This window comes from Corylus avellana, chromosome ca2 (assembly GCF_901000735.1).
Source record: "Corylus avellana chromosome ca2, CavTom2PMs-1.0".
Classification (NCBI taxonomy): Eukaryota; Viridiplantae; Streptophyta; class Magnoliopsida; order Fagales; family Betulaceae; genus Corylus; species Corylus avellana.
Window position 1 is genome coordinate 50,706,583 of NC_081542.1, and position 11,502 is coordinate 50,718,084.

At 38.3% G+C, this 11,502-nt stretch overlaps 2 protein-coding genes across 2 annotated transcripts; one reads left to right on the forward strand and one right to left on the reverse strand.

Annotated features, from left to right (window-relative positions):
• Positions 1-2,790: 2,790 nt before the first annotated feature.
• LOC132171319 (E3 ubiquitin-protein ligase WAV3-like) lies at positions 2,791-6,214 on the forward strand. Its single transcript, XM_059582605.1, has 3 exons — positions 2,791-3,102; positions 3,294-3,404; positions 4,662-6,214. The coding sequence occupies exons 1-3, from the start codon at positions 2,962-2,964 to the stop codon at positions 6,024-6,026; spliced, it is 1,617 nt and encodes a 538-aa protein (XP_059438588.1). The 5' UTR covers positions 2,791-2,961; the 3' UTR covers positions 6,027-6,214.
• Positions 6,215-7,947: 1,733 nt separating this feature from the next.
• On the reverse strand, positions 7,948-9,928 carry LOC132171773 (uncharacterized). The gene is made up of 4 exons (XM_059583171.1): positions 9,532-9,928; positions 9,267-9,437; positions 8,942-9,149; positions 7,948-8,391 (listed from the first exon to the last, which is right to left on the reverse strand). The coding sequence occupies exons 1-4, from the start codon at positions 9,718-9,720 to the stop codon at positions 8,249-8,251; spliced, it is 711 nt and encodes a 236-aa protein (XP_059439154.1). The 5' UTR covers positions 9,721-9,928; the 3' UTR covers positions 7,948-8,248.
• Between the last annotated feature and the right edge of the window lie 1,574 nt (positions 9,929-11,502).

An 11,502-nucleotide genomic window follows, 5' to 3' on the forward strand; every position in this document is an offset into this window, starting at 1 on the left:
CTGCTTTGTAGTAGGCTAGCTAGATGTTGGGGACCTTTACTCTTTTCATTCTTTTGATGTGAAGAAGAGGGTCGTTGAAAGCTTTCCCATATGTCAGTCGCAAAAGAGAGATTCCCTAAGGTCTCAATGCTGTCAATAGTATCCTTTAATGAATGCATTCGGCATTTTCGAGTTTCTAGGACTTTTGTTTTGAAAGCTCTTTGAGCTTTGCTCATCCTTGATACATCACAATAGAGGGACCATAATTACTCCTTAAACAGATTATATTATTGCTACAAAATGATTTAAGGAAATCAAAAAATGTTCCCCGGAAACTGATTTGGCAGATATGAGTCGATCCTAATGCTTGTCCTGATTCGGCTGGTGGGACATTATTCTCAAATAACCCATCTGCAGAAAATGAGCATTAGAAAAGAGTTGATAAATACAAGATATTGGGAAAGGGAGCTGAATTTGTGGAGTAGTGTAGGTGGTGATAATTGCATCATACTAATTTGTCTCGAGCTAAACACATTTTATATGCTGGGAATATCCATTACATGTCTAGTTTCTTAATCCATAAAAACATAGCTGCATTCATTTAATCAATTGCCAATAATTACGAGTCTTTTGCAAGGATCTTGAAGGATGCTTATATTGTGTTACCTTTGCAAATTGCTTAACAAATCTTATCACGTGAGGTAGCTATCAGCCACTTACTTAGTTGGGGTCCCATCCCATGAGTCCATGACACTCAACAGTTCACGCTTCTCACCACACCCTCCCTCATAGAGCGGCCATTGCAGTTCAAAAAGACAAACTCTTCTTTTCCATATAAAGCGAAAGGGCCAAACTAGTAGCCTACAAAAGTATCAATCCAGCCGCTGGACGTCGTACTGCCAGATAATCCCATTCATGTATCTTTCAACAAGTATTCACATCTAATTTATTTGTACAATTCAGCATTTTGTAATTGTATAATCTTTTTTAAAGAGTTGAGTCAAAGGATAATGGTGTAAATTGCAATACGGGCAACTCATGTGAGAGGGTATAAGGCCTCACCTAATTGGGCAAAAAGCTCAAACTCTTGTTCAGGCTGACCGAACACTTATCCAACCAAATAAAATGAGTTCCTCTCACAAATGAATTGTCAGTATTGTATGCAATAAGGACAACTCAATGCACTTGATCTAAGTCCATAAATTAATTTGCAATACGGGCAACTCATGTGAGAGGGTATAGGGCTCAACCTACCTGATTGGGCAAAAAACTCATACTCTTGTTTAATTGTCTAAACACTTATCCGACCAAATAAAATATAAGTCCCTCTCTCTCTCTCTCTCTCTCTCATAATCCGTCAATATTATATGCAATAGGGGCAACTCAATGCACCAGATCATGAGTTGTTTATATTAAATCATTCAGGTAGGCTAGGTGCCCCCTATGCCTTGTATGCCCCAAGTGGCAAATGGAATGGAATGCAACGGGTGGAAGAAAAGTATTTTTGGCGCCAACCCAACAGGCAACTGGTCACCACTTTGCTTTATCTGCCTTGTATGATATAGGACCAAGCTTAAAAGAGCCCAAAGACCAGATGCCATTATTGATTTGTGATTTTGTTGAAAACTTTGAAATTCAAATCTAACGGTCCTTTTCCCCACCTCTTACTTTGTACTACTTTTTTTATTTAAAATATATTTTCTCGCTCTTTCACCTTTTTTTGTTTGTTTTTTTTGGGCTTACTGCATTAATTTGAAATTACAGTCACGGTACGAGCCATTTAAACTCCCAGGCGGACTGCAGAGAAGAGGCGCACTTAGAAATACCCCAAAAAAATTGTGTAAACTGCTGGGTTTTCTTATTGGTTTGTATGATTATATAATGTTTCAAGACTGCAAGAGAAGAGGTTCTTATATATATATATATATATATATATATATATATATTCTATTTTAAATTGTTTTGTTTTGACAAAAATAAAATTAATAATAATAAGAAAAAGAAACAAATAAAAACATCAATAGCAGCGTCATACGCGCATATATAGTTAATAGTTCAATGTTGGTGGTCCCCACAATTAAAGTATTTGAAAGAACCATCTTTTTTTCTGCCTACTTCCTTCCTGCTGTTGCCTCACTTCAAAAGTTTATTTTATTACATCTAATAAATGTTTGCTTTTTCACTGATCAAATATTTGAGGCTATCGGAATCGGAATGATCAGGGGGATGTTTCCGCAGTAGTCAATTAGTATATATAGGCCCAACAGTGCATCTACATGTTAGCTGGAATTTTATTTTACTGTCGAGTTCGTCACTTCTTGATCCTACATAATTCTAGTTTTAAAAAGTATACTTAAAAGAGTTTAAAAATAATAATAGCGTACAAAATAGTGTACGAGGTTCAATTTCATAAAAATGCATGAGATTATATATCGTGGCCCAGAAGGTGACAGCAATCAACAAGCAAAGAGTTGAAAGCAAACGAAAGCGAGAGATCGGTTAGAAAACTAGAGTCGGTCCATAAAACTATTTTACTAAAAGAAAACGAGAGAGAGAGAGAGTCTGAGAGAGAACGAGAAAAAGAAAAAGAAAAGCTTTTAAAGAGAGAAATAAATGGTAGAAAACAAAAGAGAATTAAGTAGTAAAAAGCAGAGAAGAAGTTTTTTCGAATATTTATTGGTGAAAAAGTATACAAGTGTACAGGGTTCCAGGTACTAGAGGTTGTGTGTGTGTGTGTGTGTGTATATATATATATATATATGTATATATATGTGCGTGGGGAACATCGTGTGTTAAAAAGAATAATAAAGATTAAAGGAACGGCAGCCACAGCAGCAAGAGCTGGGATCCTGTGACAAATTGCAGACTTGGCACAGAGCCTTGTCTACCCGCCCCACTCTGGCTCTTTTATTTTCTTGCAATTCTCAAGTCGTAGAGACTTTAAAAGCATCTGAAGAAGAAGAAGAAGATATAATAAAAGGGATGGGAGGAGAAGGAGGAGGAGCAACATCAAAACTGAGAAAAGCGGCTCGGAAGGTGGTGGTTGCAGCAGCATATGCGTGCGGCTCCTTCTCCAGGAGTAAAGCTCTAGGAGGCCTCTATACCACTAGCACTACTCAAACTGTAAGCAAAGCCTCTCCATTGCTCCCATTTCTCACTTTCTGTCAAAACATTTAAGCCCCAAAGTAGTCCCTTTTTCTGTTTTTATTCTTTGCAAATTTCTCTCAGAGCTTGTTTTACTTCGTCAGTCTTAAGAAAGAATCATGACAACTGGGTCTGGTTTCTTTGTTGTTATTTTTCAATGTTTTGGACAGATCTCGGATTCTTCAGCTGTAACTCCAACAAAGGCAAAGAAGAGCACAGGAGAAGCTGTTGCAGAGGAATCAGAATCATCCACATCCACCAACAACGTCCCTACTTCTAAGGTATCCATTCCCCATCCCACAATCTCCTTTTCTTCTTAACTCATTTCCCCTACATTTTGCTTGAAATAAATTTTCTTTTCGGAATCCAATGCCTCTCAAAGTTTGACCACTCCCCAGAAGGGCCACTACTGTTCATGTTTTAGTTTTTTTTTTTTACTTTCACTTTTCCCCAATCAGAATTCAGACCACACGCCACGCGAGGACAACTGTGTGTATATTTAGTTACTTTAACTCAAGCTTACCGTGTAAAAGCACCAACACGGCAGCCAATCTTTGATTTGGATTTGTATTGTTTACTCTAAATTACTGGTGGATGTATTTAATGAGTGAAGAGTGTAGCGTGTTGATTGTTGATGATGCCCCAGGCACAGAGAGAGGGAGCGGTTGAAGAATCCACTATTATGTGGACGGCAGAACCTACTTTGGAAGTCCCACCTGCCCAAAGCACTCATTCATTATGACGTTTTCCTCAACCACTATTCTATTTAAGCCTGAAATTCCTACCCATCCTTGTACCATTTTACATTTACCTCTTTCAATATGATTATCTTGAATTTTGAATCCACCAACCACAAACTCACTTGAGTGCCCAAACCTAAAGTTCTATTTCTTGTCCATCATATTAAGTATGCACTAGTCTTCTGGCAAAACCTTGATACATGAATCTTCAACCAAATGGGACAATTGCAGTGGATCAGTACCCAACAAAACATAGCCCCCAACTTGAAAGAAATTGTACCTATCTCAGAAAAATTTGTAATCACATCTCTGGCTCGTTTTTGCTGAGAAGCTAATTATATTGTCAAGCTTTTCTCATTACTTCTTTTTTGTTTTTATGTAATAGGAGGGCCGGGGTGGAGGGTTTTGTAAATGAACCATCATTATATATATATTCCCAATTATATATTAACAATTTATGTATTACTTCACTAGAACATCCTAGATCACTTGCGCTATAACTTAATACAGTGAACTCGTTATATATAAAAACTGTGGCCATTAGCATTTAGAATAGGATTCTTTGCTGGGTTACTTTTAGAAAGTTGCCATGAAATTACGGAATTTGTTATAATAAACATAGACTAGATTATAAGGCAGATATCCAGAAAACCATTTATCAATTCTAAAAAGAATCCTATATTTAAAAGTGCAATTGTTTTCATTTTGAGTTTTTGTCATATTTACCTGTTTAATTACTTTCAAATCTGTCTCCCTTGATTTAATATTAACCTTCAACTTTGTTGATTCATGTGGCAGAACTTGTGCGCAATATGTCTAGACCCTTTGAGTTACAACAGCAGCGGAAGCAGCCCCGGGCAGGCAATATTCACAGCCCAATGCTCTCATGCTTTCCACTTTGCTTGCATCTCCTCCAATGTTCGCCATGGTAGTGTCACCTGCCCCATTTGCCGTGCCCATTGGACCCAACTGCCCCGCAGCCTGAACCCTTCTTATGCTTCACTCTCTTCTTGCAACCAAAATGATCCCATACTCCGACTCCTTGATGACTCCATTGCTACTTTCCGTGTTCACAGGCGATCCTTCTTGCGCTCTGCCCGCTATGATGACGATGACCCTATTGAGCCCGATCACTTGCCTAATCGTCCCCGCCTTTATCTCTCTTTAGTGCCCATTCCACCCAGTGCGCCTCCCAACTTTCATTCATCTGTACAAATGACTAGTAGTCGCACCTCATTCCCATACCATCCACCCCTACATCGATTGACCTGCGGTTCCTCATCACTATTGCAGTCACCAAACAGGGAAATGCCTTATATTATGTGCACCTCCTCAAATAGAGCTTTTCTCTCAGTGAAGTTAGCACATCAACAAGCAACTGACCTGGTCTTGGTTGCGAGCCCCAATGGGCCACACTTGAGGCTGCTCAAGCAGTCGATGGCATTGGTGGTTTTCTCCCTTAGACCCATTGATCGTTTAGCCATTGTTACCTACTCATCAGCTGCAGCACGTGCCTTTCCCCTTAGGCGCATGACATCCTATGGAAAGCGAACTGCACTACAAGTCATTGATCGTCTATTCTATATGGGGCAAGCAGATCCATTTGAAGGGCTTAAAAAAGGGATTAAGATACTTGAAGATCGTGTTCACAAAAATCCACAGTCCTGTATCTTGCATCTGTCTGATAGTCCAACACGATCTTACCATGCCGTCAATATGGAAGTGCCCATTCCAATCCATAGGTTTCATGTGGGATTCGGATTCGGCACTTCAAACGGGTTCGTCATGAATGAATTTGAACAGTTCCTATTAAGAATGCTAGGAGGCGTCATTAGAGATATCCAGCTGAAAATTGGGGAGGAAGTTAATTGCAGAATCATAAGGATTGGAGAACTAAAAGGTGGTGAAGAAAGGAGGATCTCATTAGACTTGGGGTATGGACATGATGTTCATGTGGGATATAGCTACGTGGAGGGTGAAGTTGATGAATGCATTAGAACAGGGGAAACTGTAGTGAGTGTAGGGGATAAATGTAATGCAACAGGAAATGCAGGGAGAGATGTGAGCATTGGTGGGAGGACTAGCAGTGTTGAAAGTTGGGATTTTCACGATCCTTACATGGCTAGAAGATGGGCTAAGCATTTACATGGCTACAGGCTTTGAGCTCATCCAACTTGCCCAACAATTAATGTCTATACGAATCAGTAACCATTTAGAAGATGATTTTAGTCATCCAGGGACCAGGGTCAATGTTAAAGTCTGGTTACTTGATTGAGCTGCTAAGCTTAAACACCACTGGGATGTGCAATATATACCCTTACCATTACAATGAAGGATTTGAATTGCCAATTTATTATTTTTTTTTTTTTTCTCTTTTCTTCTTATTGTCATCCAGATTTGTTAAGAGACGATATATACTTTAGTTACTGTTGGGATTGATTGATGATGCATGTCTGGTTTCAGTGGCACATCAGCTGTAAAAAACTGTGTCGTTTCAGTGAGGCAAACAAAAATTCAAATTCTATCGTCTGATCTGAATGGTTTCATCCCAGCCATAAATTCAAATTGTAACATTTAATTCAGCCAACACACGTGGCAGCACAATTACATTGTCACCTGACAATACTAATTTTCTTTTCTTCAACATCCTGTAAGTATTAGCTATTGACTATTGACCCGGTTAGTGGTTACAATAAGTTATAAGTAATACATACATCATATATTTTAGGAGTACGGAAGAATTACACCACACCATGATCTTGGAAAATATATATGACTGGCAGCTCATTTACCAAATAAATTGCTGATAGATCGCAATATTAGCGGGAAACTCTACCTTCTGTCAAGGCCCATCTTTCTACTTATCTTGTATTTCAGCATAGGCCCAGCCAAATGGGCCAACACATTGGGTTTACCTAAAGACTATTCCAGGCCTACAGTATGGGATCATGTTACAATTGTCGACCAATTGATGATGACATTTATTTAGAGTTATATATTGAAATTTTGAAATTCCATTAAAAATAAAATAAAATAAAATACTTTCTACCTTGTTCTACCAAAGTTTTGGCTGTGAACTATATGAAGTAAAAGTCGATAAGGTATGTTTTAAGTGTAATAGGTTTTTGAAGTTTATGAAGGTAATTGCAAAAGCAGCAACAATTCATAAAACATAAGAATTAGAGAAATGCTAGGCTTAAAAAAAAACAAAAAAAACAAAAAAACTCTTATTGCATAGCACGTTTGAATTTCTTATTGTGTGAATTTATCTCATGAAAGACAAATCATGCCATACTCAGTATCCAAACAATTAACTAGCCGGCAATAAATATGAATATCCTGGAAAGAATATTTTCAAAAACAATTTGAGTGAATTGATAATTTGAAATAGCTAATATGAAATCCACATGCCCAGTAGATGATCGAAGAATAATTCAAAATTTATTTGAACAAGTAAATTTCATATGAATTCTCTCAAGATTATTTGTCCAAATAACTAATGGCGGTAAATCAAAATCTAATAGCAAAAGGGTTTCGTTTCAAAATTGCGATTTACATCAATTACCTGACATAATAATTAGCAATTTGAATAAATAATGTAAGAGATGTCACAGATGCATGGATAAGGTCCAAAATTCATTAAGACATAAATTTCGTATAAAATCTCACACTAGCAATTTGGCGGATAATTTATATTAAGAAGATGAAGAATGGTAAAGAGTAGCAAAAGCCCAGGGGAAGAAGGGGACAAGTTGAAATTCACATGCTAAACTCCCACAACATAATTCCTCGGTCAGAGTGAGGCGCACCTTTATAATATATAATATAGAAAACTGCACATTCAAACAAATCCAACTTTCAGGTCCTATTCCCACGCAGGGGCAGAAGGGGTCATATCACAATCCCATAAATGTTTCCTCTTTTGTCCTTGATCCAACCCCAAAAACCCACGGAAAGGGCAAAAGTGCCTGTGGGTACTCTCTGGCACATCCGATCGTAAGTATTAATTTAATTTAAATGCCACAAACAAACAGAACAAGAGTCTTCCAAAACATCAAATTATATAATACTAACGACAACATACTAATATACCACCATTTAATGTAATAAATAAGATATAATATAGGCCGTAGAAACAGCTCAGTTTCCCATTGAAGACCTTTCCATACACTTGTATATATTTTATTTCTACAAAGCAGCTAATTAAAAGCACATAGAAACACAAAAACAAGCCTAATATAAGTTATCTGATCTTCCGTTTCCTTAGTTATACTACACAATACCCAAAAGATTTTTTGACCTTCTATTCCTCTTCTCCTTGAGTTCTCAAGACAAAAAGACCACTTTACAGCAGAAAAGAGTGTAGGAGACTTGTAAATAAAAGCTCAGTAAGTCCAGTCCTGAGGCAAGCCCGTCTCAGGAGGAAGATAGTGATGGCTTTCCCTTTGCTTGCCCATACCAATCCCATTCAGGTAGCTCCCCTGTTGAGTCACTTGGATCTCCTGTCCGTTTCTCAAAACTGCCATAGCTGAATAAACATAGATTCTTGCTTTTATTCCTCCCTCAAATGAAATTACTTAACAATATCAATATCCAAACATGCAAATGCTTTATTGTAGTCCTCTAGGTGAAAATAAATTACAGAGAGGAAGCAGTCACTTTTGACACAACAAGGATTTTAAAAGGGAGACCCATTTAAACAAGTAAAAAATATGAAACAAATTCATTAAAAAGGTTTGAGTTCTTTCAATTCACTTATTTCACATTATAGAGAAGTGTTTTCTAAAGTTGCTCTTTCTGCTTCTTATCCTTTCAAAGTTCAAATTAGCAAAAGATTCTAAAACAGTGAACCAAACAAAACCGAAACCCGCTTTAATACTAATACATCAGATATTAACTTTATCTCGACTATTTTAAAGCAATACCATTTTAAAAAAAGAAACCCTAAATCACTTGAAGCAAAAAGAAACAAATGCATTATGACTTATGCGAGTGCCTAAAAGGCTAAAAACACACAACCCCATGTTAACATGTTAAAAAAATAGTTAAGAAAAAAAAAAGCATAGCTGATAACTCACCCCGTTTCTTTCTTGTATCAGCGGTGGCGGCACTTACGGTGGTGGCGGTATTCAAAGTACGGGGAATAAAGACACCCGTACCGCCTGACTCTTTCGCAAAACCACCGCCAACTCCAAACCTACCACTTCCCTGAAATGGCAAAAGCCGGTTTTGGAGGCTGTTTTGCTTAGCCCTCAGAACCCTAGCCCGAAAGCTATCAACAACTTCCTGCAAATGACAAAAAAACCTCTAAAAACCCCATTTATTAAAGCTGAAAAAAGCAGAGAGCTCTCTGAAAAGGCAAGCAAAGCAAAGGGTTCAGGTTTCCGGTTTTTTCCTCGTCACCTGAGGTTGAGCCGGTTCAAGGAGCTGGTACTCGTATGACAGTTTGTGTCCAGGAAAGTAGGGCCCGTATAGCCCGTGACCAATCTCTTCAACATCAAGACCGCCGTTGACGCCCATATATTCCTGTGGCAAACGACAAACTGGACCGCAACGAACCACCGGTCTGAACCGCTGCAAAATGCAAAACACCAAAAAAACTGTAAGATGGCCATGCAAATGTAAGGCGGGTATGGTTAAAAGCGTCAGAGAGAAAGAGAGCAGGTACCTCCAAGTTTGGGGAAGGCTTGGAAACGTTTCGGAGAGGTTGGAGCAACGTGAAAGCAGCGAAACGTTCCGTTAAGTCGTCCATGCAAGAACGGTGGTGGGGTGTTAGCCTGGAGGGCACTTGGCTGAGGAAAATATCAGAGGGAAGCCATACTTCTCCGTCGTCCAAGTTAGGAGGAAACTCCGCCATACAAGCTTTTGGGGGCCTCAAAATACACCCAAACAAAATAAAACGAAAACAAAAAGGGAAGGTTTCTGGGTTCAAACCTCCTTTGCGAACGAGAACCAGAAAGAGAGAGGGGAACTTCCAAGGGTCTGAGGCAGCCTGGGGTTTTCTTCAAGGAGAGAGTAGCGACTAGAGACTAGAGAGAGAGAGGCGCTGCTTTCAAAATGACGTTACAAGAAGCTCTCTTTTATCTATAAAAGGAAGGAATACAATGAGAAAACAGAAAATGGTAATAAGGGAACGTTTGGTTTGTGCTGTTAAAGGATGTGTATAAAAGCAGGTTTTTCATGGTTAACCAAACATGGCCTAGGGTTGCTTTAGGGTGGGACAGCCGTACGCATGTCACGTGACCACTCGGCACACGCCATTTCTGCTCGAGCGCCGTATCAATAGCCATTTCTCGGCCGTTCGCCTCCTCATCCTGACCTCTCCTTTCCTTTCTTGCCCAGGAGTTGACGCGCTACAGAGGAAAGCCATCTGTCTATTTTCACACGTGGCTGTCCAATAGAGGGAGTAAAAGAGGTATGTACTACATAGGAGAGTGAACAGGGATGAGGGAAAGGCTGGCACGTTGTCAGGGAGAAGATCAAAGCAACGGATGCGACCTGCCAAGGAGTCGATGGGGACTCGTCCTATTTGATTACACGTGTCAGTCTAGAGATTATTGCACAAGATTTGCCACGAACACACAATAGAGAGTAATTAATTGATGACTCTTCCTCAAAAAAAAAAAAAAAAAAAAAAAAAATTGATGACTCCATTGCTATTTGCTACTCATCACTATTGGCTATTGCAGACTTGCAGTCAGTCTTGTTTGGGTTAGTGAGGATAATCCGAAGCTCAAGGAGTGAAGATAATCGTATTCGTATATATATCCAAAAGAAAAGAAAATTTTTAAATTATGATTGGATGGTTTAAAAATAGAAAACAAAACTAGAAATTAAATTGAATAAAATTAACAATTGATGTTTGGGTGATAGTTGTATTTTGGTAGTTTTTTCGGAAACCTAGGAAAGCTAATTATTAGATTTTACAAAAATCAAGGTCAACAAATGATTGGGAATGCTTGTTATGTTATTTTTTTTTGTGCCAAAAAAAAAAAAAACCATCTCAACATCAACAAGCAACCGACTTAAGGGAGTGTTTGGCAAACCCCTTTCATCCATTTGTTATTGTTCACACACTATTTTTCAAAAAAAAAAAAAAAAATCAGCATCAAAATATTTTTACTTTTTTTTTTACTTTTTATGACTATTTAAATTTTTTAAAAAAAAAAATTACTACAAAAACATGAACTTTTTTTTTTCCACTTTTTAATACAAAAAAATTCAAAATTTTATACTAAATCAATCATTTTTAACTGCAAAGGAAAAATGGATTGCCAAACACACCCTAACTTGGTCTTTGATGCAAGCCCCAATGGGCCACACCTGAGACTGCTCAATCAGTTGATGACATTAGTGATTTTCTCCCTTAGACCCATTGATCATTTGGCCATTGTTACCTACTCATTAGCTACAACAGGTAGCTTTTCCTATTGGCATATGACATCCCATGGAAAGTGGATTGTACTGCTAGTCATTAATCGTCTATTCTATATGGAGCAAGCAAATCCATTGACAAAAATCCACAATCTGCTTGATAGTCCAACACGATCTTACCACGCTGTCGATATGAAAGTGCACATTCCAATCCATAGGTTTCATGTAGGGTCCAAATTCGGCACTTCAAACGGGTTCGTCATGC